Source organism: Myotis daubentonii, chromosome 12 (assembly GCF_963259705.1).
Source record: "Myotis daubentonii chromosome 12, mMyoDau2.1, whole genome shotgun sequence".
NCBI lineage: Eukaryota > Metazoa > Chordata > Mammalia > Chiroptera > Vespertilionidae > Myotis > Myotis daubentonii.
In genome coordinates this window covers 60,938,101-60,963,648 of record NC_081851.1, presented here as the reverse complement: position 1 = coordinate 60,963,648, position 25,548 = coordinate 60,938,101, and the positions used below count along the sequence as shown (strand labels likewise).

Below are 25,548 nucleotides of genomic sequence, written 5' to 3'. Positions count from 1 at the left end.
CATCACCACCAAACCAGTATTATATGAAATGCTGAAAGGTATCCTTTAAGAAGAGGAAGAAGAAGAAAAAGGTAAAGATACAAATTATGAACAACAAATATGCATCTATCAACAAGTGAATCTAAGAATCAAGTGAATAAATAATCTGGTGATCATAATAGAATCAGGGACATAGAAAGGGAACGGACTGACTATTCTTGGGGGGGAAAGGGGTGTGGGAGATGCGGAAAGAGACTGGACAAAAATTGTGCACCTATGGAAGAGGACAGTGGGTGGGGAGTGAGGGCGGAGGGTGGGGCGGGAACTTGGAGGAGGGGAGTTATGGGGGGAAAAAAGAGGAACAAATGTAATAATCTGAACAATAAAGATTTAATTTAAAAAATAAAAATAAATAAACAAGAGAGAGAGAGCACAAGGGAGGAAAGTTCAGAAAAAGAAAATATATTGGAGCAAAATTTCTGTATTTTATTGAAATATTAATCCAAAATAGACTGTGATAAATTAAGATGCAACTAGTAAGGACATAATAAAAATAAAGTTAAAAAAAACCAAAGAGCTAAAATGATACACTAAAAAATATTTAATATAAAAGGAGGCAGTTGAAGGAAGCGAAAAAAAGAAACAGAAAACAACAAAATGACAACTGTAAACCCAACCATATTAAATACTCCAAAAAACATTTTGCTAGACTGAATTAAAAAGCAAGATCTAGGAACTATATACACCTATATTCACCAATAAGCTGAAATGGATGGAAAAGATATACCATACAAACAGCAAGCATCATAGAGTTTGAATGGCTATTTTAATATCAGACAAAATAGACTTTAAAACAAGAAATATTATTAGTCAGATATTTTTATGATAAAAGAATCAACACATCAGATTTAACAATTGTTATATATGCACCTAATAGAAGCAATAATTATGACCAGAGGCCATGCCTGGAGTAGCATGGGTGTTGGGCATAACCCAATAGTTCCGGTAAATACTGCTCCAAATATCCTAAACAGAACAGTAACTCTTTTTTCCAGATGACTATTTCTCTGAGCACAGTGACCTCTACTGGTACCAACAGAAACTAAAATGCAGATTCTGCCTTTTTTCACAGGAAGGTTCCATTCCAGGCTAGGGTGACTTGGTTAGAGAAAGGATCAGAGAAACCTGGAGGATACAGTCTTAGAACCCAGCTTTGAATCACATGTGAGTGCTGCCAACTTTATTATAATCACCAGGGGAGGTTTTTGGATTTTAATGCCCAGGCTTCACCCTTAGCAATTTTGGTTCCATTAGGTTTTAAAGGTCCTTGGTTCCTAATATAACTAGGAATGAGAACCACTGCCCTAGAGTAAAAGCTTTCCCCATTATTGTCTCATAACATTCACCAATATTCAAGTGCATAAATGTGTTCAGCTAGAATTTGCTTCCTGGCTTCATGAAGCACTTCCTTAAGAATGAGTCACAGAGAAACAATCTTCCCAGACTAACAAAAGTATGTCTTGGTAAGGCCCTGCAAACCCTATCAATAATCCTGGCACCCAAAGTTTCCAGAGATTATTTTGAAGATTGTAAATAGGTGAAGATACATGTCTAAACCAGAGGTTGGCAAACATCTATACTAATAAAAGGGTAATATGCTAATTAGACCGGACATCCTTCCAGACAAAGCCATGGTGGCAGGGGCTGAGGCAGAGGTAGTTAGGGGCGACCAGGCCAGCAGGGGAGGGCAGTTAGGGGCAACCCGGCTGGCAGGGGAGGGCATTAGGGGCGATCAGGCTGGCAGGCAGAGCGGTTAGGGGCAATCAGGCAGGCAGGGGAGCAGTTAGGGGCATCAGGCATGCATGCAGAGTGGTTAGGGGTGATCAGGCAGGCAGGCAGGTGAGTGGTCAGGAGTCAGTGGTCCCGGATTGCGAGAGGGATGTCCGACTGCCGGTTTAGGCCCAATCCTGCCGGCAGTCGGACATCCCTCGAGGAGTCCCGGAGTGGAGAGTGTGCAGGCGGGGCTCAGGGACAACCCCCCCCCCCACCCCGTGCACAAATTTTGTGCACTGGGCATCTAGTTTTATATAAAGGGCCAGAGAGTATTTTAAGCTTTGTGAGACTTACAATCTATTGTAATTACCCTTGTCATCGTAGTAGAGTTATAGACAATAGGTAAATGAATGAGCATGACTCATATAAAACCTATAAAACCCGTGAATGCTGCCATTTGAATTTCACATAATTCTCATGTCCTTAAGTATTATTATCCTTTTTTTTTTTTCAACCACATAAAAATGTCAAGGCCATCTTAGCTCATTAGCTGTATGAAAACAGTGTAAGCCAGATCTAGCCTGTGGGCCCTAATTTCCTGAATCCTGGTCTAACAAGCTGGTACTCTGAAAAAAAGCAGTATTAAAGCATAGCATATTCATTCATAAGGGAAGCAGTGCATTCTTGTCACAGGAGTCCAGGAATTCTGGTGATTGCCCTCCTGACTATGACTGAGAAAAACCAGCCCATCTGCCTTCACCTCTATTTTCCCTACTGCCAGGTCCTTTTATCCTTGGCAATGAGAGGATTCATTTCCTGGGATCCAGATTTCCTGAAGATATGTTACAACCCAAAATAAAAACTAACAGGGTATTTTTTGTATAGGATCACATCCAGCCACCTTCAAGCTTTAGTCACTAAGATTCCCTTTAGTCAGGGAATCTAGAGGTGATATTTATCTCTCCAGAATTTAAGCTCCATAAGGATACTTTGTTCACTTCTGTATTCCAAGGCTAGCAGTACCTGGCACATTGAAGGGGCACAAAATTTTACTGCATAAATTCTGTAACACCCTGGCAAATAAATAGTATAAAACATTAAAAAAAAAAAGAGTGCCATTTTACTTATAGTAAAGACATTAAATGAGAAAAGCAAGGTGTATATGTTTTGTGTTAAAAGAAAAAAGGAAAAAATATGTGTATTTGATCAGGCTACATAACTGGTTAATGGCTGCCTTTTGAGAGATAACTGCGTGGCTGAGTTGGGCGTAGGGAGCCTTCTCACTGTATACACCTTGAATATATTACCAAGTCTAAAAATGAAATGAAAACAGGTAAAGCCAATGGTCTGTAGGAAAAGGAAAAAACACCAAGCTTAAGTGCCCTTACATTAACTACTACATTCCAAGTGCTCCAGAATTATCCTTCTACTCATCATCCTTTCCCCATTAGGTCTGGAAAGTTATTAACCAAGTTATTAACAATGGCATCATATACAATGGGTAGGAAGGAGCATTGGTTGTGTATTTTCTTATTTTTTCCATAACGTGATTTTGTTTTAAAGAAGTAGTGTTTTATTGATTAAAAAGAGCCAGGACTTTAAAACCATAGGTAGGATTCAAACTTTTCCTACCTCCTAGCAGGTTACTAGTATTGTTTCCAATCATACACGCTGAGCCAAGTTACCAATCTCCTCTTCTGTGAGATGGGGTTAACAGTACTATTTTTTTTTTTTTTTTAACAGTACTATTTTGTTGTGAGGATTAAGTGACAATGTCCTTTGATATTTTTATTGGAATGGTAACTATAAACCTGTTAACATGTGGGAAAAAGAACTATCAAGCTTTGAAACTATCAGGCCCTAACTGGTTTGGCTCAGTGGATAGAGCGTTGGCCTGAGGACTGAAGGGTCCCAGGTTCAATTCTGGCCAAGGGCATGTACCTTGGTTGCGGGCACATCCCCAGTGGGAGATGTGCAGGAGGCAGCTGATCGATGTTTCTCTCTCATCGATGTTTCTAACTCTCTATCCCTCTCCCTTCCTCTCTGTAAAAAAATCAATAAATTAAAAAAAAAAACTATCAGTACTTTTTCCCCTTTATTGAAGATAATTCTGGACATAACAGCTTTAATACCTAGTCATCTTTCCTTGTCATCAGTTCTCAATACACTCTAAACACCAGCCAGGCCCCTAGTATTTTTTATAACTTTGACTTTTGTTTCATGTCTTTCCAATTATGTACACCTTCCAGGTTACATAGCCCTACCTTCCAAAGGTCTCTAAGCAGCAGTTGCTCACTAAGCCAGATCTAATGAATTCTTTGCTATTATTCTTCATTCATATAACTGCCAATTTATCAGTTTTGGCTTCCTATTCCTACTAGTTTAATGAATCTTGGAAATCAGTGCTCCTTTAGACTTCAAGACAAGCTACAAAAGATAACAATCACACACCTACACCACTACTTAACCAAGTCTCAAACTGATGGCATTTCTAGACCCTCAAATTTGTACTCAGATGGGACACTGCAAGATGTAGGACCACACTTTCACTTGATACTTGGCCTAGCTCAAAGCCCAAGGGGGAACTACCACTGTGAAGTGCATTACTTACCTCTCTACACATGGGTGAGCAGACCAGGTAAGGTACTTGGTCCAAAGCATGTCTGGCGTGTTATTACCTAATAATTAGAGCCAGGCTTTAAATTTAGATTGACTGAGTCTAAATGAGACTTTTCAAGTCAGTCACATAATCTATTTAGTAGTCCTAACCTCTAAAAGCAGAAAAGTGCACTACACCAAAGTGTAACACTTTAACATGTTAATACAAGGGTACCGAGTTGTACCCCTGCATAAATTCTGTAACCGAGTTGTACCCCTGCATAAATTCTGTAACATCCAGGCAAATGTATATAGTCAACGGTACGAAAGGTGTTCACCTAGATAATAACCATGTTTCCCTTTCCCCTAAGAATGGAGCTTTCTGTGCTTGTTTCTTAAAACCACTTTTGCCCCTATTCCTCCTACACTACCTTTTATCCTCATTCTAATATCTTGGACACTGCTAATAATCAGTCCCAAAGCTACAGAAATGATTCCTATTCTTGGCTCAGAACTCCGACTTCCAAAAATTGAGTATGATTATTTGTTTTCTGCAGATTTATTTTTGAGTAACTTATCTTTATATAATACAGAACAATTAAAGCCGACCAAGTGCAACAAATAAGCCTGCCAATTACAGTTTTACCAACCATAATTCAGCCAGTTTTCAAAATTCCAAAAACAAAGTACCCAAGCTCCCAACATACTAGTGATCATTCAGACCAAATAATTTGAGGCAGAGCAGTATTCCCACATTGCAATGCTATCCAATAACTTTGTTAAACATGAAGAAATGGACAAGGGCAGATACCTGTGCCACCAACATTAATCATTGTTTTTGCACATTTTTTTTTTTTTTTTTGCACCAAGACTAGAGAATACCTGGGAAAAGCTTGACCAGGAAACTCAAATAATTGTTACTGCCCTACAAAAGACATTTAGTCTAAATAATCTACTGGCTAGAATAGTCTCAGGTCTACCTGATGCTACCAAAAAACTACATAAATAAGGTATAGCTAAATATAGGTGAGATTTACAAAACTATCTCATGAACATTTCTGCTTGACATCCTTAATCACTTTGTACCAGCCTGGCAAAATAAGAGTTATGTTGGTGGTTGGGAACTGAAAAAATCTAGCTTAGAATTAACAGATCTCTGCTCAAAATAAGGCAATCCATTTGAAGGAATAGAGGAGTGTCTGGAAAATTTTGCAAAGCTGGTTTACATGAAGATATTTTGTCCCAGATTTAGACAATTCCTCAAACATGCAAAAATGTTATAAAATTCTCAATTAACACTGAGAACCTCCTAAAATCGAGTTCTGATTGACATCCCATCAAACAGCCTGAAAACCTGTCACTGTACTTAAAATAGAGCTCAAAAAATAATTCAGTTCCTCAAGCATCGAGTCCAATTACTTCTTTAATAAGCTCTTGGTTTAGTCATCACACTTATTTATAGGCAAATCAGTGGTTTCTCTAGCTTGACAGATCGTTATCATTAACCTGGTAATATGTAACTCCAATTGATTAATTCAGGGACTTGTCATGATGCATTCATGCTATTAAGGAGGATTTGAGTTATTTTACCCAAACCTCTATAGGTAAAAAGGAATTTTCCAAGTGTATAGATACTACAGTTAGTGATGTTGAAGACTTCACACCATTAAACTTTGAATGTAGGTCTGTACTTATATGGTTGATATCAAGGTTGACTACTGAAGCTTACCAAGTAGTAATATTGAACACAAATCAAAAATCTAGTTAGAAACATTTTATTTAAATGTGCCAAATAAAAACTCACATTTGCAAACCATAAGATGTTAATACATTCAACAAAAATTTATATTATCTTACTGCTGTGAATTTACAGAGTAATAATCCAGATCCATTTCGATTAGATGGTTGAAATAACCTTCCTAGGTTACTTTTTACAAACATCACAAATCCCTTATAATAATGTAAACAAAATAACTTTTCCCTAAAAGGTGAACTTGAGAACTTCAGTCCACTCTTTCAGGACTTGCACTTCTTCTTGGACTTCCTGATGGGGAACGACTAAAAAGAAAAACATTAGGTTTGGAACCCATTAGTGTCTACTGAAACGTACTCTTCCTACGAACATGTTTCAATAAATTCAAAGGTGGCCAAAAGAACTAAGTTTCTATAGCAGAGATCTAAAAATTCATAAATAGCCTGGCCAGTGTGACTCAGTGGTTGAGTGGCAACCCATGAACTAGGAAGTCATGGTTCCATTCCCTGTCAGGGGACATGCCCAGATTGCACGTTTGATCCCCAGAGTAAGGGGCACGCAGAAAGCAGCTGACAGATGTTTCTCTCTCATTGATGTTTCTATCACACTCCCTCGTTATGAAAAAGATTTATATACAAACCCTTTGTCCCTGTTTAAGATTAGCATCCTTGCTAAAATTGCAAAGTTAAGTTAAAGAGAACTATTCGAATGTTGGGGTTTTTTCTTTGGGAGGGTAATTAAGTAGCAACTAGACCAGGGGTGGTCAAACTTTTTGACTCGAGGGCCACAATGGGTTCTTAAACTGGACCGGAGGGCCGGAACAAAAGCATGGATGGAGTGTTTGTGTGAACTAATATAAATTCAAAGTAAACATCATTACATAAAAGGGTACGGTCTTTTTTTTTTTTTTTTTTTTTAGTTTTATTCATTTCAAACGGGCCGGACCTGCGGGCCATAGTTTGCCCACGGCTGAACTAGACAGATAATAGTTTAGCTTCAAGATTTCAACCTACAAATTTTTCTTCATTTCCTTTCTACCTATGTGTGGGGAAAGCATGTGTCTTAACATGAAATTATACAATTAAGGGTTCACAGGACTAAACACATCTTGTCATTCTAATATTTTATGACTAAATATTTCCAATAAAAGTATAAGGTGATAATGAAGCAGGAAAAGCAATCCTTTAAGAAACTTAGTATTTATATATATAGCACCAATTCTCCAAAGAGCTCAAAATCAAAGCCTGCAAAGTAGGCAGGAAGCAAACAAATCCTGCAGAGGCCACATTTGACAGCTAAAATTTGACAACAAATTATTTAGCTTACCTTCTTTTTGGAGATGGAGATCTGGACTTTGATCGGCTGTCAAAACATGAGAAATTCTATTAAGAAAAAGTACTAACAAATCCCTTCCTTAGTCACAATATCATGAAATGAATCCCCAAATTGTCCTGAAACTAAAATGTCAGGCTGCAATTAAACTGGGGGAAAAAATGCCCATCAGCTTTTGCTAACAAAAGCCCATCTTCCAGCTAGCCTTCATAAAATGAACTGCTTTTATCATGATTCATCTGCCTAAAGTTCACCTATCTCTGCTTCTCCATGCACCTATTAGTTCTAACGAGGGCCTTTTAACACCAAAGTTACAAACTGCTTTCTCACTGTACCTTGACATTCCCTTGTCCAGGAAATCATCCAGAAGAGGCCATGTACAAATGAAGTTCTAAAGTTTAGTTCATTAACAAGGTACTGTGTTCCCACTCAACACCTAGGCTTAGAGTTAACACTTGAAGCCTCAACAATTCAAAACACTTTGAACTCTTTGGATATTGGTGCCATATAACTACAAGAGCATTGTTCAGCTTTTCACCCTTACCTGCTTCTTGGTCGTGAAATAGACCTGGATCTTGATCGTGACCTTGACCGTGATCTTAAAAACAAAAATTATACCAATTAGTCCACACTAAACACCTTCTGAGCACCTTATTAGGCAGGCTCGGAATAGAAGCTAAAACTCAGCATGATGCCACTCTTGCTTTCTATCAGTCTAAGATTCATCAAGTTGCCACATTTTCAACAAGGTCTAGTATCAAATAAATAAGGAACTACCATTTTAATTATTTGTTTCTACCATACCCAATGAGCTAGATTGTTAGGGAAGTATCCAAGAGAAAGTAAATGGCTAAACAAGCCATGTTTACCCATATGTACACTACTATTTCCCTAACACCTAAGGTCTCAAATTCACCCCATCATGCCAAATTATGTCCTTAAGACACTCTACTTTTGTCATTAAGACGTGACAACCCAAACATAAATAAGCAGGGGGAAAAAATGGTACATACTGGAAATACCTCGATCCTTTTATAGAACCAGATCTAGATCGTCTGAGTGAAGCGGATCGTGATCTACGAAGAGATACAGATCTTGATCGTCGAGGAGATGCTGATCTCGACCTAAAAATTAAATCAAAGAGGTTTAGGTCCATCTCCAATTTAAATTTCTTATTGCTTGTTAAAACTTTCATTAAAGATCTCTCACCTCCTTCCCCTGCTCCTGCTCCGTGAGCGAGAATATCGTCTACCTCTGGATCTCGAATGTGATCTAGACCGTGACCTATTTTTCAAGTTGGGAAAGTAACAAAATGTTAGATGGCAACTCGTATTTATAGTGTCTGTCCCTCTGCTGAAATCAAGTCTCAAAACTATTTAAATTTACTATCTCATTTGGAAATAAATTCTGGGCCTATTAGTTGTCCAGTTTTTTTTTTTTTTTAAACTACCTAAAAAAAGATTTGTTAAAAGCTGAATTACATCTTAGAATTACATAATATAAAACACTGTAATGTGTATTTAAAATAAACCTTGCAAGTTTGCAGGTCGACCCTCTTTGGCCCATGGTCTAGTAGATCTAGACGATCTAGAAGTATCTATAGCCGATCGCTGCATCTAGATGTTTTCTTCAATCTAACGACGATCAAACTGACAGCCAAATGAGCCAGGTGAGGCTTGATTGACGCAAGAAGATTTTTCTAGTTGGAAATGTGGTCAATCTGGTGTTCCTCTTTCTAAACCGGAGGGGGCCCCAATTGTAAGCCAAATTTACTGTTACGGCGATCACCGACTCAAATTTTCTGCCCTTTAAAGAATAAGGTGAAGCTAGGTGTAGATGACTCGAGGGGATCTGGCCTCTTATGCTGATCACCTCAAGGTCTAGGAGGATCTTAATTGTCGGATTTGCAAGGCGCCTCAGCATATCATAAGGCTCGTGACATTCTGAATCAAGGCGACTGACTCAAACGAAGAAACCTGAAAGGTTTTGACCAGGTTGATTATTAATATATTAACATTTGTTTAATTAAACAAAAATTGTAAAAATACACCTGTACAATTAACATTCAAATTTATATAAAAATATTAGTTTCTGCCTTGCTAATAAAAGAATTACTTGATTAACCAGTACACCAACCATTCCTTTAAAATAAATACCTGCTTCTTCGTCGTCGGCTATAGCGATGACAATCATAAGCATAATGTCCCTTTTCACCACACTCATAGCATCTATCATTTGGATCAAAGGGACGTCGGGCAGGTGGTCTATCCAAACGAGATCTCCGAGGCATGCCTGTTGATAGTTCAACCCTCACTCGGGAACCACAAATCACCCTGTAAAAGAGAAGCAACAAAATTCTAATGCTAAAAAAAATACATATGACCCCTGGATCTGGAACTTTCCAACCCTCTGCTTTCACAGACTTCAGCTATCTTTGTAGCCCTTTGAAGGCCACCTCTACTCCCTTTCGTAAGCAAATAAAACGATTAGCTATGCCTAACTGGTTTGGCTCAGTGGCTAGAGCATTGGCCTGCAGACTGAAAGGTCCCAGGTTCGATTCTGGTCAAGTACATGTACCTTGATTGCAGGCACATACCCAGTAGGGAGTGTGCAGGAGGCAGCTGATCGATGTTTCTCTCTCATCGATGTTTCTGACTCTCTATCCCTCTCTGTAAAAAAAATCAACAAAATATATTAAACAAAAACAAAAACAAAAAAAACGATTAGCTATTTACATTTTCCTCTAGGCCAGTGGTTCTCAACCTTCCTAATGCCGCGACCCTTTAATACAGTTCCTCATGTTGTGGTGACCCCTAATTTCATTGTTACAAATTGAACATAATTACAGCATAGTTATTAATCATAAAAACAGTATGTAATTATATGTGTTTTCCGATGGTCTTAGGCGACCCCCGTGAAAGGGTCGGGACCCACAGGTTGAGAACCGCTGCTCTAGACAGAACCCAAGCTTAGCGCCCGCCTCATTACCCAGCCTAGCAGACTAGCCTCATGAACCTGTTTCGTAACTGGCATCGTACTTACTTGCCATCCAGGCCTCGAACTGCATCTTCTGCATCTCTAGGGTCTTCAAATTCCACAAAGGCAAATCCCGGAGGATTTCTTGCAATCCACACAGTTCTTAAGGGGCCATAGTAACTGAAAGCCCTTTCTAACTCTCCTTTGCCAGCACCAGTTCCCAGGTTACCAACATACACCTTGGTTTCTGTTTAAAAATGCAAACGGAAGAGCGCGCGTTATGCCAAATTTGGCCCACGTTTGAATGAATTCTCTGCACACCCCTTAAGACCGTGCAAAACATTATCTTGTGCTCTTATCAAGAACTGAACGTGGCCTTAACGCCAGCAGTGTCGGCACATTTCTGAAGAGCTGGGCGCAGGACAAAGTTCCTCACGTTCTAATATGGTGGGAAAACGCCTCGAAAACACGGGAGCCGAAGAGCGGCAGGATAATCCGAGCGCGAGGCGGTCCCGCCCCGGTCCCGCCCCCGAGTCCCGGCCGCCTCGGGGCTGGGAGCGCGCGGACCCGGGCGGCGAGCGGGCGGGCGGGCCCCGCCGGGGGCCGGGCCCGGGGAGCAGGGCTGCGCCGGCTCCCGTCCTCCGCGAGACTCCGGCTCCCCGCCCTGGCCATAAACCGCGCCCGAAAGAGCCACGAGAATACAGAGACCAGCCGGCCGCCGGGCGGAAGGAGCGCGCCCCCACACCCGCTCCGCGGCTCGGAGCCGCCAGTTGTGTTCAGGCTCGAATTCGCCCGTGAGCTCACGGCTGCGACCAGACTCTCCGCTAAAGTGGCGGGAAAGCGGCCGGGAAATGCGCCACCGTGCACGCTCGTGATTGTGCGCAAAATGGCAGCCGAGGGCGGGGGGGTGTGGGGGACGGCCGGCGGCTCGAAGGGCACAGCCAAGCAGGGGCCGGGCGCCTGGCTCGGGCCGGGGCGCGAGACGGAAAGTGCCCGAGAATTAACCTGGAACTTGACCCAGGCCGACACCCGCCTCCCCGTCTCCCCTCAACATCCCGCCCCCTCCGCCTCCGGCTTCGTACGGTGTGCGCCCAAGCCGCCATTACGCACGCGGAATAACCGTCTCCCAACCGCCGCGCCAACCCCACGGCCTCGCACGACTCGCAGCGCCCACGATCGCGTCCCTCACGGGGCCCTCCCCTCTTACCTCCTCCGTACCGCCCGTAGCGCGACATGATGACTGGCCCGCGAGCTCGGCTCGTTCAGCTCGCAGAGCCCAGGATCCGAGTGACGCCAGAAGCTGCAGAGACCTCGCACACCAACGGTCCCAGCGGCACTACGAGGAAGAGCCTGGGTTCCGGTTTATATATGCGGCGGCTGCGTCTCTCTGCGCATGCGTCATCTCTGCGTTCTGCGCGGCACAAAGGAGCTGGGCGGAAACAGCGGAGCAGCGGCGTGGGGGCGGGGACTGAAGAGCGTAAAGGACCAATCACAAGCGGAGGGATACGTTTCCATGGGAACGCCAGAATCCCGCCAGTAAACCCTTGGCCTTCCCCGCGGTGTCCCGCCCCATCCTTCCCCCCTTTCCTGTACCCTCCTCGTTTTCCCCCTTCCCTCCCTCCTTCCCCCTCCTATTTTCCCCATTTTTAGGGACCCTCAGCTCCAGTAATGTTGCTACAGGTGCATTAGACCGGCCTCTGAAAGGCTGTAATGGCTGATGTTGCAGCCGCCGCCGCCGTTCTGCTGCCGGACCTGGCCTAGGCTAATACTCGGTGATCTCTGGGGCTCATCAGAGGTAATCGGGAGTTTGGCCAGGGTGAGAACGCCATAAACCCGCTATTCTGAGTAGTGGTCCCTACATTATAGGCCTCAAAAGGGGTGAAGCCCCTAGGGACATCCCGCCCTGCACCCACCCAAAAATCCCTTAAGAACCAGCTACCAATTTTCACCAACACGTTCTGACTTATTGGGGTCTCGGGGACAAAGGAATAGAGTTATCTTTTTTGTTGTTGTTATAATAAAATTGTGACAAAACCCTAAATCCTTATTTTTTTTTTTTAGGAGATATTTTTATTGATTTCAGGGAGGAAGGGAGAGAGAGAAACACCAATGATGAGAATCATTGATTGGTTGCTTCCTGCACGCCCCCTACTGGGGATGGAGCCCTCAACCCTCGCATGCGCTTTTGAAGGGGAATCCAAACGTGACCCTTCTGGTTCATAGGTCAACACTCAACCACTGAGGCACACTGGTGGGGGCAAAACCCTAAATCCTTACAGCTGCCAGTTATGTTCAGCCTAGTGGCAATTCTGAAGTTATTTGCATTTGAAGTACAATTGATCTGTGCTTCCCCTCTAGTTCTTTTTTGTGTCGTATCATAGTAACACATCCACTTAAAGACTCAGTTCCTAAGGACTTTTTAAAAGATGTTTTTATTGATTTCAGAGAGAGGAAGGGAGAGGGAGGGATAGAAACATCAATGAGAGAGAGAAACATCCATGGGCTACCTACTGCAAGCCCCCTATTGGGGATTGTTCCTGCAACGGGGGCATGGGAGGATGCTTAACCAACTGCGCCACACCCAGGGCAAGCCTTTCAGTTGCAGCCTCCTGCTGCTTAGCCACTCTATATAGCAAATAAATGGAAACCGGTTCATTTCGTTAGAATCGCTTAAAATCCACTTTGGATTTTACACATTGCATTTGCCAGACACCAACTCTACAAATACAGGTTTAACTTTTTTTTTTTTTTTTACCATCCACCAAAAAAAGACATTGCACCATAAATACTTGGGATACACAAGTTGGAAATGGTCCACATAAAAGAGCAATTCCTTAAGTATTTGTACTTCTTTTTTTTTTAAAAAATCGGCTGTATCTTCCCTTGGTGTACATAGATGTTGGATACAGAGTATAGGAGAAAGGCTTAGTTGAATAAGCCTTTATTTAGGTGAATAAAATATAGATTTTCTCCAAGCAATGCCATGAATTTATACATATTTTTTCAGATTTATCAAATTATGGAAAAAATTAGTCTGTCTCAGGGATTCTAGCAAGAAAATAGAAGTTCTGGTACCAGACACATTGGGTCCATTACTGCCTCTTGCCACTAGGCCAATAAGCAGAGACAAGGTTGAATTTTTTATGAGTGTTTATTTGAATTACCAGCAATAGGAGAGAGCAGTGTGCTTGGTACCTTGAAAAACCTCTCTAACATCTTCTGCCAGTTGGCTGCTTATATGGGGTAAGAAAGAAAAGCAAGGTACAGTGGGGAGGGTATAGCAGGATAAGGGCTGTAGGGTATGTGATCAGTGTGTCTGCTTCCAGTATCTTAGAGTCAATAACAGGGTAGTTAATCTTTTTACGATGTCAAACCAGCTTAGCCCTAGCTGGTTTTGCTCAATGGATAGAGCAGTGGTCGGCAAACTCATTAGTCAACAGAGCCAAATATCAACAGTACAATGATTGAAATTTCTTTTGAGAGCCAAATTTTTTAAACTTAAACTATATAGGTAGGTACATTGTTATTAACTTAATTAGGGTACTCCTAAGCTGGCCTTTGCTAAAAACGTCCTCAGTCTGATTGAGGTACGTTCCACACTTGTCTTGTATACTTGTTTAGTCTATCTCCTTTCCAAAAACCGACTTCTGTGCATGGGCCACAAAGTTTCAATCGCACTGTATGTGCGCGCCCGCACATGGTATTTTGTGGAAGAGTCACACTCAAGGGGCCAAAGAGCCGCATGTGGCTCACGAGCCGCGGTCTGCCGACCACTGGGATAGAGCATCGGCCTGCGGACTGAAGGGTCCCAGGTTCTATTCCGTCAAGGGCACATGCCCAGGTTTGTGGCGTCAACCTCCAGTAAGGGGCATGCAGGAGGCAGCCGATCAACGATTCTCTTATCATTTATGTTTCTATCTCTCCTTCTCCTTTCCTCTCTGAAATAAATAAAAACAAGATAAATAAAAACATATTTTTAAAAAAGAACAAAAACAAAAAACAGCTTAGCCCATTTCCAGAATTGGAGAATAGACAGCATTCCTGAGGCAAACTCCCAGAGGGGGGGTCAGCGTCCGGACACAGCAACCAGGTCAGGGTCCACTTTCTTTGATCAAGACAGAACAGACTTGATTAATTAATATCTATGAGCATTACGGGTGCCCCACCATTCCCTCTGAGCCCCTATCAGTTCTATGTAGTATGTTATATTTGTTCCCTATTAACCTTATTAATCTTTGTCAACTACTTATCAGGGTTCTTCTCAAAAGGGTTAAATGATAAAGATATTTTTACATACTCCCTGAAAGATAGAATACAGTATCAATTTTATAAAGCCTTACTAATTCAACTTCCTCCTATTAAGAATTTATTAAAATTGCTGTTAGACAAAACATAGATAACTTACGGAAAGAGAGTACTTACTAGTCACTGGCCATACCACTCTGAATACCTGAGATCTGGTTTGATCTCAGGAGTTAAGCAGGGTTAGGTCTGGTTAGTACTTGGATGGAAAAGATGATACTTATTATGTTGTATAGCTCTTAATAAGCCTCAATAAATATTTTTTGCCTCTGAATACAAAGTCTACTGTATAAAAGAGAATTTCTAAGCAAATAATAATGCTAACAATATGAAAAGAAGCAATTTTCTAACTTATAGCAAACTGCTTTCAAGCACATTAAAAAAAAGGGGGTAACCCCTGACTGGCTTGCCTGCCTCTCTCAGAGACAGGCACTTTGATAAGCCAATTACATATTATTTACCTCTATTACAAGAGGGCCAATTCTAGTCTGGGCTTTGCTAACACAGTTGCCATGAAAAACATAATAGTACTGGCCAGTGTGGCTCAGTTGATTGGGAGTCATCCTGTGCACGGAAGGGTCCCTGGTTGGATTCCAGGTCAGGGCACATGCCCAGGTTGTAGGCTCCACCCCTGGGGTGCATGCGGGAGGCAGCTGATCTCTCACATTGAGTTCTCTCTCTCTCTCTCTCTCTCTCTCTCTCTCTCTTTCTCTCTCTCCCTAAAATCAATAACATACATTTAAAAAAAATAAATAATAGTACTATACACTATTTCTGTACACTTTTATACTAAACACTCTTTTTCTAAGAACATGTAACCAGTTCTTTTCACTAAATGTCAATCTAAATCAGGGAGATTTTATTGTAAAGATTACTTCTATTCCTGCTGATTCTTTTGAAATCAGTTTCACCTACATTTTTGCCTCTAGGATTCTGTGTTAATTAAAATCACATTCCCAGATTCAATTTGAATGTGAAAGCTATTCAACAAATATTCTGATATTTTTAATATGAAATATTAAGTAGCTCTTAACACATTACTGTTGTTAAACATTGATAATATTAGCTTTGGAGGGGTCGGGATTTCTTAATCCTTTTACAGCAGTTTTCAAAATGTATTTGCATTTCCTAGATCAGTATTTTCAGGGGAGCATTAAAGAAAAAGTTCATTTTTTATCTTATTTTCTTCTCCATTTTAGTTTCACTTTTAAGTCATTGTCACCATTTTAGCTTGGATGTGAAAACCTTAAAACAGGAAAATATAGTTTAGGCCTTTTGCACATGTATCACTTTTTAATCTAATGAAATAGTCAGTAGTTACAAACACTAGTCTTTTAATATGTATTTATGTATGTGCTGAGTATAGACGTACTGTAGGTCAAGCTATATTCAGCTACAACTTTTTTTTTTTCTTTTCCAGCATTTCCTAATCTTCTGTTTCTTCTAGAATGTTGTTAAGAATTCTGGGAAGGAAAAATTATTAGAGGCATATTTATAATTTTTTCATAATGTATAAAGAAATTAACTTCTCGCCCTGGCCAGTTTGGCTCAGTGGATAGAGCGTTGGCCTACGGACTGAAGGGTCCCAGGTTCGATTCCGGTCAAGGGCATGTACCTTGGTTGCGGGCACATCCCCAGTAGGGAGTGTGCAGGAGGCAGCTGATGGATGTTTCTCTCTCGTCGATGTTTCTAACTCTCTATCCCTCTCCCTGCCTCTCTGTAAAAAAATCAATAATATATATATATATATGAAATTCTCATTTAGCCAAGTACTGGACCATAATCAGTACTGAAGTGTGGGGTGGGGAGGGGCAACAGTTAAAGAAAGCCAGTGCTTTGTCCAATGTCAAACAGTGAGACTAGGAATAAGGAAAATGTGATGCAGATATTACCAAATATTACCAAAATGGGTGATTTTATAAAAATCGAGGAAGAGTGAGGCTTTCTGAGGAATGCCTGATTGCATTAAAAAGTGGGAAACTATAAAACCATCAAGTCTTCAACTAATCATTAATATTCTAAAGAAAGAATATTAATGAAAGGAACTTGGTTACCTTGGTGTCTTAACAAGAGGGCTAGCCCGGCCTGCGTGGCTTAGTGGTTGAGCATCAACCTACGAACCAGGAGGTCACGGTTTGATTCCCGGTCAGGGCACATGCCTGAGTTGCAGGCTCACTCCCCAGTGTGGGGTGTGCCAGGAGGCAGCCAATCAATGATTTTCTCTCATCATTGATGTTTCTATCTCTCCCTCTCCCTCCCTTTATGAAATCAATAAAAATATATTTTAAAAAAATAACTCATCTGTTTACAAAGGATTTACTTCACAATGTTGTTAAAATAACATGTTTGTTGTTGTTTTTTAATACATTTCAAATGACTTCAATTTTTCAGAAATACATTTTCGAGGTAAATAATATCTTTTTCCCCCGTTTGTCTGACCTAGATGAGAATATCTTAATGCTACACCTACAGTGCTTAAGTTTGTTTGCCTCCATTATAACGCCAACACGTCAGGTTGTAGAAGTGACGCAAGCAGGAGAACAGGAGCTACAGCACTGCAGCCAAATACTTGCCATCTCTAGAGTGAGGAAGCGAATATGTCACGTATTCTAAGTAAAAGAGAAAATTCTAAGAAAGATGTCATTACATCATTTCCTTTACGGAAGGAAGAAAACGACAAGGAGGACACGTATGAAGACGCCTATGAAATTATCCCTGCGGCAACAACAATGAATCTAGTATCTTCCCTGGAAGAATGCACAACTGGGTTGTATTTGTTTCTAAATAACAGATTCTCAGAAGCCATAAACCTCATTTACCCGTGGTCAAAAAACAGCATATACCACGCTCTAGTTAATGGCATCCTTATGGTTGTGAAAGCCATCTTGACTTTTGATCCACAGGATATAGACATTGGAATGACGGCTGCAAAAGAAGCGTTGAAAACGTGTAACAGTTTCCGAAGAAAAGGCAGGATGACAAGTTTTTCTCGTCTAGTGAGTAAACAGGGGATAAAGGCTATCAAAGAAGAGGAGCTGCATGCTGAAGTCTGCTATGCTGAGTGTTTGATCTTGAAATCTGCTGTGACATTTATACAGGATGACAGTATGTTTGGCTTTCTTAAAAGTGGGATCAACATTGGGTTAAGTTACCAAATATACAAAGACTGTCAACAAATACTAACACAGATACCTACCAACCAAAGCAAAACCTCTAGACACCTGATTGGAGGAGTAAAATTTGGACTTGGGGCCTTCAATCTGATATTATCACTTATGCCACCAAAGACACTTAAAGTACTCAATGTTGTTGGCTATCATGGTGACAAACAGGTAGGCTTGACTTTGCTTCATGAGAGTGCATCTGAATCCCATATAAATAATGTCTTAAGTATTTTGACTCTACTCTTCTATTACAGTTACGTCTGCGTAGCTTTTGGTATTGAAACGAGTCACAGTTCTCCTATAGACCATCTCTTCCTAATTTATCTCCAGAAATTTCCAAAGTGTGTCATACTTAAATTTTTTTACGCACGTTTCAGTATGCTGAAAGGCAAGTTTGAGCATGCACAGTTAACATTACAGGAGTGCATTTTTCTTCAGAATGAATGGAAGCAACTTGATCACATCTGTTACTGGGAACTCATGTGGTGCCACATTTTTGTACAGGATTGGAAGGAGGCCTACCGCTATGCTGATCTGCTACTTCAAGACAGCAAGTGGTCCAAGGCAATGTATTCATACAGTAAAGCTATGCTACTGGCTTTGCTGCCTTCTGAATTTGCTAAATCAGTAAGCGAGGACATGAACTCTCTTTTCTTAAGTGTGGATAGCCTGAGAATCAGACTTTTAGGAGCTTCTGTGCCAGTAGAAAAGTTTGTTGCTGAGAAGGGTCAGCGCTATGGTACTACTAAAGGCTGGTTTATAGCACAGCCCATTCTGGAATTCACTTATGCCTGGAGTGGTTTCCACGTCATGAGCAAAAGACTACACCTTATTTCATGCTGGCTTGCAATAATTAACAGAGGAGAAGAACTTTTACGAGAAAAACCAAATAAAGAGTATGGCACGGATGACCTATGTTTGCTAAATTTACTGAAAGGTCTCTGTCTGAAACACTTAGGCAAATATTTGATGGCTGAGCAGTACTTTAATCGTGTCATTCAAAAGGAGAAATTGTTAAAATATGACCACTATTTGGTGCCGTACACTTACTATGAACTGGGAATTCTATACTATCTGAAAGGAGATTATAGCAGTGCAACGAAAAACCTAGACAACATAAAAAACTACAAAGACTATTCCATGGAAGCCCGGTTACAGTTTAAGGCGCATGTAGCTCTTGAACAAATAGCTAAAGAAAAGTGATTAAGATACAAAGTGTAGTTTTGTTTACTATGAGTGAAGCATCTACAGTCAGCAAGATCATTAACAGGTAGATAAATAATTTCTTTGTCGAAGAAATCCAAGAAGAGGCAGCTACTAAGAATCTGATGTAACAAGAAATTCCTTTTCCCTCTTTCCTCCTTCATACCGATAAAATGGAATGTCTTATACTGGCAAATGGAGTGATGTAAATTCTTGAAAAAGAAAAGGCAAATGATGTACATTATAAAAGACTAGGGGCCCAGTGCATGAATTCATGCACCTTGAAAGGAGCTGTGGGCCATGAGGCTGCAGTGGGCACAGGGGCGGGTCTTGGCCCATCACCATGACCCCCGGTCCCCTGTCTGCCGGCAGCCCCACTCCCACCGCCATTGCTCCCACGTGCTGCCAGCGCCAGCCCCACTCGCACCCGCTGATGGCATGCAGCCAACGATTGGAGCAGCGGGTGCAAGCGGCGGCTGCTCCCCCGATCACCCCTCAGGAGAAGGGGGAGGTGAAGAAGCCCTCAGAGGCTATCAGGGCTGGCAGCTGCCGCTCTCACCCGCTGATGGCGCCGAGTGATCAGGACTGGCGCTGGGCACTGGTAGCGGGTACAAGCGCTGGCTCCAGCGCCGGCAGCGGGTTTGAGCAGGGCCAGCGCCGGCAGCAGGTGCAAGTGCTGGGTGGGATAACGGCGTGTGGGAGCAAGGAATTTTCAGTAACCACCAGAGGCTCGCCCCTATGACAGTGGCCGGCACCCCACTTTGGTCTGGCGCCCCTGCTCACCTGCTCCACCATCCCACCATGGCCAACGGCCGCCATGTTCCGCACCGCCACCTGGTTGTCAGCGCACATCATAGCGACCGGTTGTTTGGTTGTTCCTCTGTTCGGTCTATTTGCATATTAGCCTTTTATTGTATAGGATACTCTCTTATATACTTATGAATTTATCAATCATGTTATAGAAAATTTTCAAAAAACTCAAAAAGTATATATATTTTTATCCTCACTTGAGGATATGTTTATTTTAGAGGGAAAGGAAGGGAGAGAGAAACACTGATCAGTTGCCTCCTGTACATGCCCCCACCTAGGCATGTGCCCTGACTGGGAACTGAACCCACACAGGTTGATACTCCAACCAACTGAGCCACCTGGCCAGGTTTCAAAAAATATTTTTTGAACATCTCATTAGATAACCAGAGGCCCTGGGAGGGGTCTGGCCAGCCTGCCCTGATGGGGGCCGATTGGGGCCAGTCTGGGGGGGGGCGGGGAGGGGACGTGGGAGGTTTTCTGGCTGACCCCGCCCCCTATCAGGGTGGGGAGGGCCAATCAGGGGCCGGGCCAGCTTGGGGGAGGGGCTGCGCAGGTTGGGGTGGGGGCAATTGGGGCCCCAGTCGGGCTGGTTGGCTACACATCATAGCGACTGGTCATTCCAGGCGTTCTGTTGTTCCGGTTGCTTGGCTTTTATATATATAAATGTATACAACTCACAAATAAAATAGCAAAAGTAGCTACACTAGGAATCCCAGTGCCCTGCAATGTTTTTATTTAATGGTAAAAGAGAGAGAAAAGTTTAAAGTCTTACTGACATTTCAAAACAATGAACTGAAAAGCATAGACTCTGAATGGTTTTCCCTCATACTCAGTAATTTTTATTGGCTTTTTATATCAGGGAGGATATTTTCCCTCTGTGTGCTCAGTAGTATATTTTACCTTTTGTCATCAGGAAGCTCAAACACGGGGCTATAGTTTACAGCAGGACAGAAAAGAAAGAGCCCTCCTCACCCCCATCCACACGCACATTATAAACCCTTTGAAGTTAATTGGAGGGAGCCAAGAGGATAAATACAGTGGGTAGAAAAAAAAGACAAGAGAGTTTAGTTACCACTAGCCCTCCCTTTAGCTGCTCTCCCTAAGGTGTCATTCTTAAAACCAGCTTTTCAATGTAACTAAGCCACTTGCATCATTTGTTAGTGGGCTAATCTGAAAGTAAACAGAGGCATGGGGCTTGGTATTGTTTTACCCACCTTAAGGATAAAATCAGTCCCTAGTTTTTAATTTTTTTAAATCTTTATTGTTGAAAGTATTACATATGTGCCCTTCGGCCCCCCCTCCCCCCATTGACCCCTTGTAGCTCCCCACCCCCCAGGTCTTCACCACCCTATTGTCTATGCCCATGGGTTATGCATATATGCACACCAGTTCTTTGATCTCTTCCCATCCATCCACCCATCCACCCCTGCCAGTCCCTAGTTTTTAGACCATTAAGTTTGCCTGAGTGTATCCTCTGTGCAGCCAGCCACCCGTGGAAAAGAAGTTGCTGGGAAAGTTTGCTTTGCTACAACACATTATCTTAATGCTTTGGGTGTCTAAACAACCCACTGGGAGCACATCCTGGGGCTAGTATTACAGATTTAGAAATGCTTAGGTTGAAACACATGTTCCTCATTAATTAAAAATGACTTTCAGGCACACAATTGTACTTGAGTTATTCATCATTATTTAATAACTAGTGGCCCGGTGCACAAAATTCATGCACGGGAGGGGGGTTGTCCCTCAGCCCGGACTGCACCCTCTCACAATCCGGGACTGCTGGCTCCTAACTGCTCACCTGCCTGCCTGCCTGCTTGCCCCTAACTATCCCTCACACTGACCTGCTTGCCCCTAACTGCCCCCTCCGCCGGCCTGCTCACCCCCAACTGCCCTCCCCTGCCAGCCCCATCGCCCCTAACCACCTCTGCCTCGGCCCTGTCACCATGGCTTTGTCTGGAAGGGCGTCCGGAAGGTCTACTGGAAGGTCTACCGGTTTAATTAGCATATTACCCCTTTATTAGTATAGATGATGGGACCAGAGAGTGGTTAAGAGGGCAGGCCCTGTCTGATTGCCTAGATTTGTATCCTAGCAGTGTCAATAACTAGCTGTGTGGTCCTGGGCCTCCTGGGTCCCAGTTCCTTAGCTGTAAAATTGGGATAATAATAGTTCCTATCTCACGGTTTTCTTGTGTTAAGACTGAGTTACTATACATTTATTATCATTAATAAGAATAATAATACATTGTTCCTCAGTGAAGAGAATTTAAATTATTTTCTTGGAAAAAGCAAAAGTTCCTTGTTACCTGCTTCGCCAATCTAAAATTTGATTGGTTATTTGCTTTTTCTTTCATTATCATTTTTTGCTTTTTCTGTTCTTATTTTATCTTGGTCACCTATGAAATAAGTAACTCCCTGCCTAAATTATGATTTTGTGTTCTGCCCTAATTTCTAACAATGAATAGAAAATTTATTAATGGGTTAAACAAATATCTGTTGAATGCCTGCTATGTGCAGGCACTGAGCAGAGTACTGAGGACATAAAGATAAAGCATGGTCTCTCTCCTGAGGACCTTCCTGGGGAGACAAGTTAGGAAAATATTTTTTTGGGAGTGGAAACACTGAAAGCAGCTGCTTAAACCGACAGGAGTTTATTCATCCCAAACAAAAGAAACCTGAAATAGGTCTGGTCTGGCTCTTTTTAGCTTGTATTTTTCTGCTTGGCATAAGGCCTTCTCTACAGGAAACAATGCATGTTTCCTCATGGTGGAAAGAGGTTGCCGCCCCTCCAGGGCAACCTATGTCCAAGCCAGGCAGCCCGGAGGAGAAACGGTGAAGGGACAAGAAAGGATTTGTTTTCCTTAGGAGGCTTTGCATTTTTTACTTCAGAAGAGACAGCCTTCCTAGGAACGCCCATGTGTATCTCATTGGCCTGAAATATTTCTATGGCCACTTCTGCCTACAAAGGGAACAGAGTGAGTTTTAGCAGTCAGGCCTCATTAATCAGGAGGTTGTGGGGAAGGATTGTTAAATGAACCGACCAGAGGTTATTGCCCCAACACATATGTAAATAACAGTAGGCTACCAAATAGTATCGGAGGGGCACAGCTAAAAGGTGACGAGGCAACAATGAGAATAAGGAATCACTTGGAAAAGACTGCAGATCTAACAGGAAATCTTGTGATTGACTTTCCTTGGTGAAATTGCTACCCCACAGCCCAGGTTCTGGCCTTGAACTGGCCCAGGATTAATATCTGCACAGTGTTAAATTTCTTTATAATTTTAGGAACTCAGTAGTGGATATCCTTTTTTCTTTTTCTTTTTAATCCTCACTTAGCATATTTTTCCATTGATTTTTAGAGAGAGTGGAAGAGAGATGGAAAGAAAAAGAGAAACATCAAAGTGAGAGAAACACATCAATTGGTTGCCTCCTGCATGGGCCGCCCTGACCAGGGCCCAGGCCAGGGAAGAGCCTGCAACATATGTAGGTGCCCTTGATCGGAACTGAAGCCAGGACCCTTTGGTCCACAGGCCGACACTTTATCCACTGGGCCAAATCGGCTAGGGTTGGATATCCTTTTTTTTTATTCCAAGACAATTGCAGGGAAAAATAAAAACGGTTAATCCCACTTTGTTTTTTTCAAATCAAAATAAAATTATGTAAAATCTATATTCTTCCTACTGAGATTGTTTACCTCATTGAATAAGAAGAAATCAATGGAAAAAAAAATGGCACTGATTTTTAGCCATACGATATTATCTGGGCATATTTGAAGGCGTACAAAGTAGCAGCGTTCTAAACTTTCACATGGTACATTTGTTTAGTATATTAGAGTTCACAAAGCCTGTTCAAAGCACTTTCATTTTAGGGAAGTCCTATCTTCATTCTACTGCCAGAGAAAATCATCTTCCCGCTCTGAGGTTATAAAATCTCCCCTCTGGGCAAGGTTGGGGAGGCATGATAATGAATTCATTTGGAGATACTGCCTCCCATAAACTGGAATTCCAACTGAAAAGTGGTTCTGGAATCTCCCCCCGCCCCCCCCGCACCCAACCTAATAATACCACTGCTTTGTTGCGTAGAGAGGCTACATTTTACACAGTTTCATGCTGTATGTGCTCTATATGTCCCTATCTATTTTCCCCCACATCCAATTTCTCGGTATCCTTCTAACACACCAATTTCATTATGTCATTGCATCACTCAAATTTTTCACATTCTCTTTGGTTTATGCCGGGAACCAGTCCATGCTTGCTGTTTCAAGGGACCTGGCATATATGGCATACTGTTCTTAATATGTTTGCTCACCTTCTTGGCACTATGTGTTTTAACCAAGGTCTCCTCTCTGAGAAAGGTTGTTTCCCCAGGTAGGGATTTTCCCCTGAAGTTAGGGAGGGAATAAAACCTCTTAACTAAGTGCCAGGCGGGTAATTAATCACTTTACGAACAATCATGCTTAAGCTACATAATCTTTACTCCCTGGAATGGAGATAAGAAACGCCCTAACCTTTGTAATAGAGATGATAGGATTGAATCAACTGGTATAAATACAGATGTAACAAGACAGAAAGACACAGAACTTAGAACACAGAACTTAGAAGACAGAACTTAGAAGACAGAACCAAGAGGCACAGAACCTACACAGAACGTTCTCTAGAGACAGAAGAACTTCGCTGGAGAGAACATGGCAAAAGATCCTGGACAGAAACTGGCCTCAGAACCTAGAGACAGAACCTAGCGAGAGAACATGGCAAAAGATCCTGGACTGAACTTGACTACAGAAATTGGCAAGAGAACCTGACTAGAACCTGGTGACTGAACCTGGCTGGAGAACCTGGACAGAACCTGGCTGGAGAACCTAGTGAGGGAACATGGCTACAGAACCTGGCTGGAGAACCTAGCAAGAGAACATGGACACAGAACTTCGCTGGAGATCCAGACCAGAACTTGGCTGGAGATCCTGGCTAGAGATCCTGGCTAGGCTGCTGATCAACTGAACGCTGTCTCCGTGTCATTCCTTCTTCGCCGACTCCGTCCACACCTTTGGGGACCCCTGGACCTGCTGGGGTTGGACCCCAGCATCTGGCGCCCGAACAGGGACCCCTAGGTAAGCACCCCGCACTCGGGATGGATCGGACTCCACCGTAGAAGGTGGATAGTCTTCGCCGACACCGTCCACACCTTTGGGAACCCCTGGAACAGGATTCCCCTAGGTAAGCTCCCCCCCATTGAGAACCCCCACACTCAGGACGGATAGGACTCCACCAGGGTGCTACAGACCCCCCTATAGAGGATAAGTAGGGTAAGAAGGTGGATAGTACAGAAGTTAGATTAAAAAGATGTGCCATAGAGGATAAGTAGGGCAGATGCTGGGGTCCAACCCCAGCAGGTCCAGGGGTCCCCAAAGGTGTGGACGGAGTCGGCGAAGAAGGAATGACACGGAGATAGCGTTCAGTTGATCAGCAGCCTAGCCAGGATCTCTAGCCAGGATCTCCAGCCAAGTTCTGGTCTGGATCTCCAGCGAAGTTCTGGTTAGGATCTCCAGCCAGGTTCTGTGTCCATGTTCTCTTGCTAGGTTCTCCAGGTTCTCCAGCCAGGTTCTGTAGCCATGTTCCCTCGCTAGGTTCTCCAGCCAGGTTCTGTCCGGGTTCTCCAGCCAG

General features: G+C 42.5%; 2 protein-coding genes across 6 annotated transcripts; one reads left to right on the top strand and one right to left on the bottom strand.

Moving 5' to 3' along the window:
* Positions 1-6,109: 6,109 nt before the first annotated feature.
* On the bottom strand, positions 6,110-11,774 carry SRSF7 (serine and arginine rich splicing factor 7). Of its 4 annotated transcripts, none has more exons than XM_059660065.1 (8): positions 11,619-11,774; positions 10,478-10,658; positions 9,592-9,768; positions 8,645-8,719; positions 8,449-8,559; positions 7,980-8,033; positions 7,430-7,465; positions 6,110-6,408 (listed from the first exon to the last, which is right to left on the bottom strand). In XM_059660065.1, the coding sequence occupies exons 1-8, from the start codon at positions 11,644-11,646 to the stop codon at positions 6,354-6,356; spliced, it is 717 nt and encodes a 238-aa protein (XP_059516048.1). In that variant the 5' UTR covers positions 11,647-11,774; the 3' UTR covers positions 6,110-6,353. The 4 variants fall into 4 exon arrangements, with proteins under 4 accessions (XP_059516048.1, XP_059516049.1, XP_059516050.1 ...); XM_059660066.1 differs by having other exon boundaries at positions 8,458-8,559; XM_059660067.1 differs by lacking the exon at positions 7,430-7,465.
* Positions 11,775-11,809: 35 nt separating this feature from the next.
* Positions 11,810-19,342, top strand: LOC132213455 (tetratricopeptide repeat protein 39B-like). 2 transcript variants are annotated; one of them, XM_059660063.1, is made up of 2 exons: positions 11,810-12,206; positions 17,157-19,342. In XM_059660063.1, the coding sequence occupies exon 2, from the start codon at positions 17,311-17,313 to the stop codon at positions 19,078-19,080; it is 1,770 nt and encodes a 589-aa protein (XP_059516046.1). In that variant the 5' UTR covers positions 11,810-12,206; positions 17,157-17,310; the 3' UTR covers positions 19,081-19,342. The 2 variants fall into 2 exon arrangements, with proteins under 2 accessions (XP_059516046.1, XP_059516047.1); XM_059660064.1 differs by having other exon boundaries at positions 11,810-12,227.
* The last annotated feature ends 6,206 nt before the right edge of the window (positions 19,343-25,548 follow it).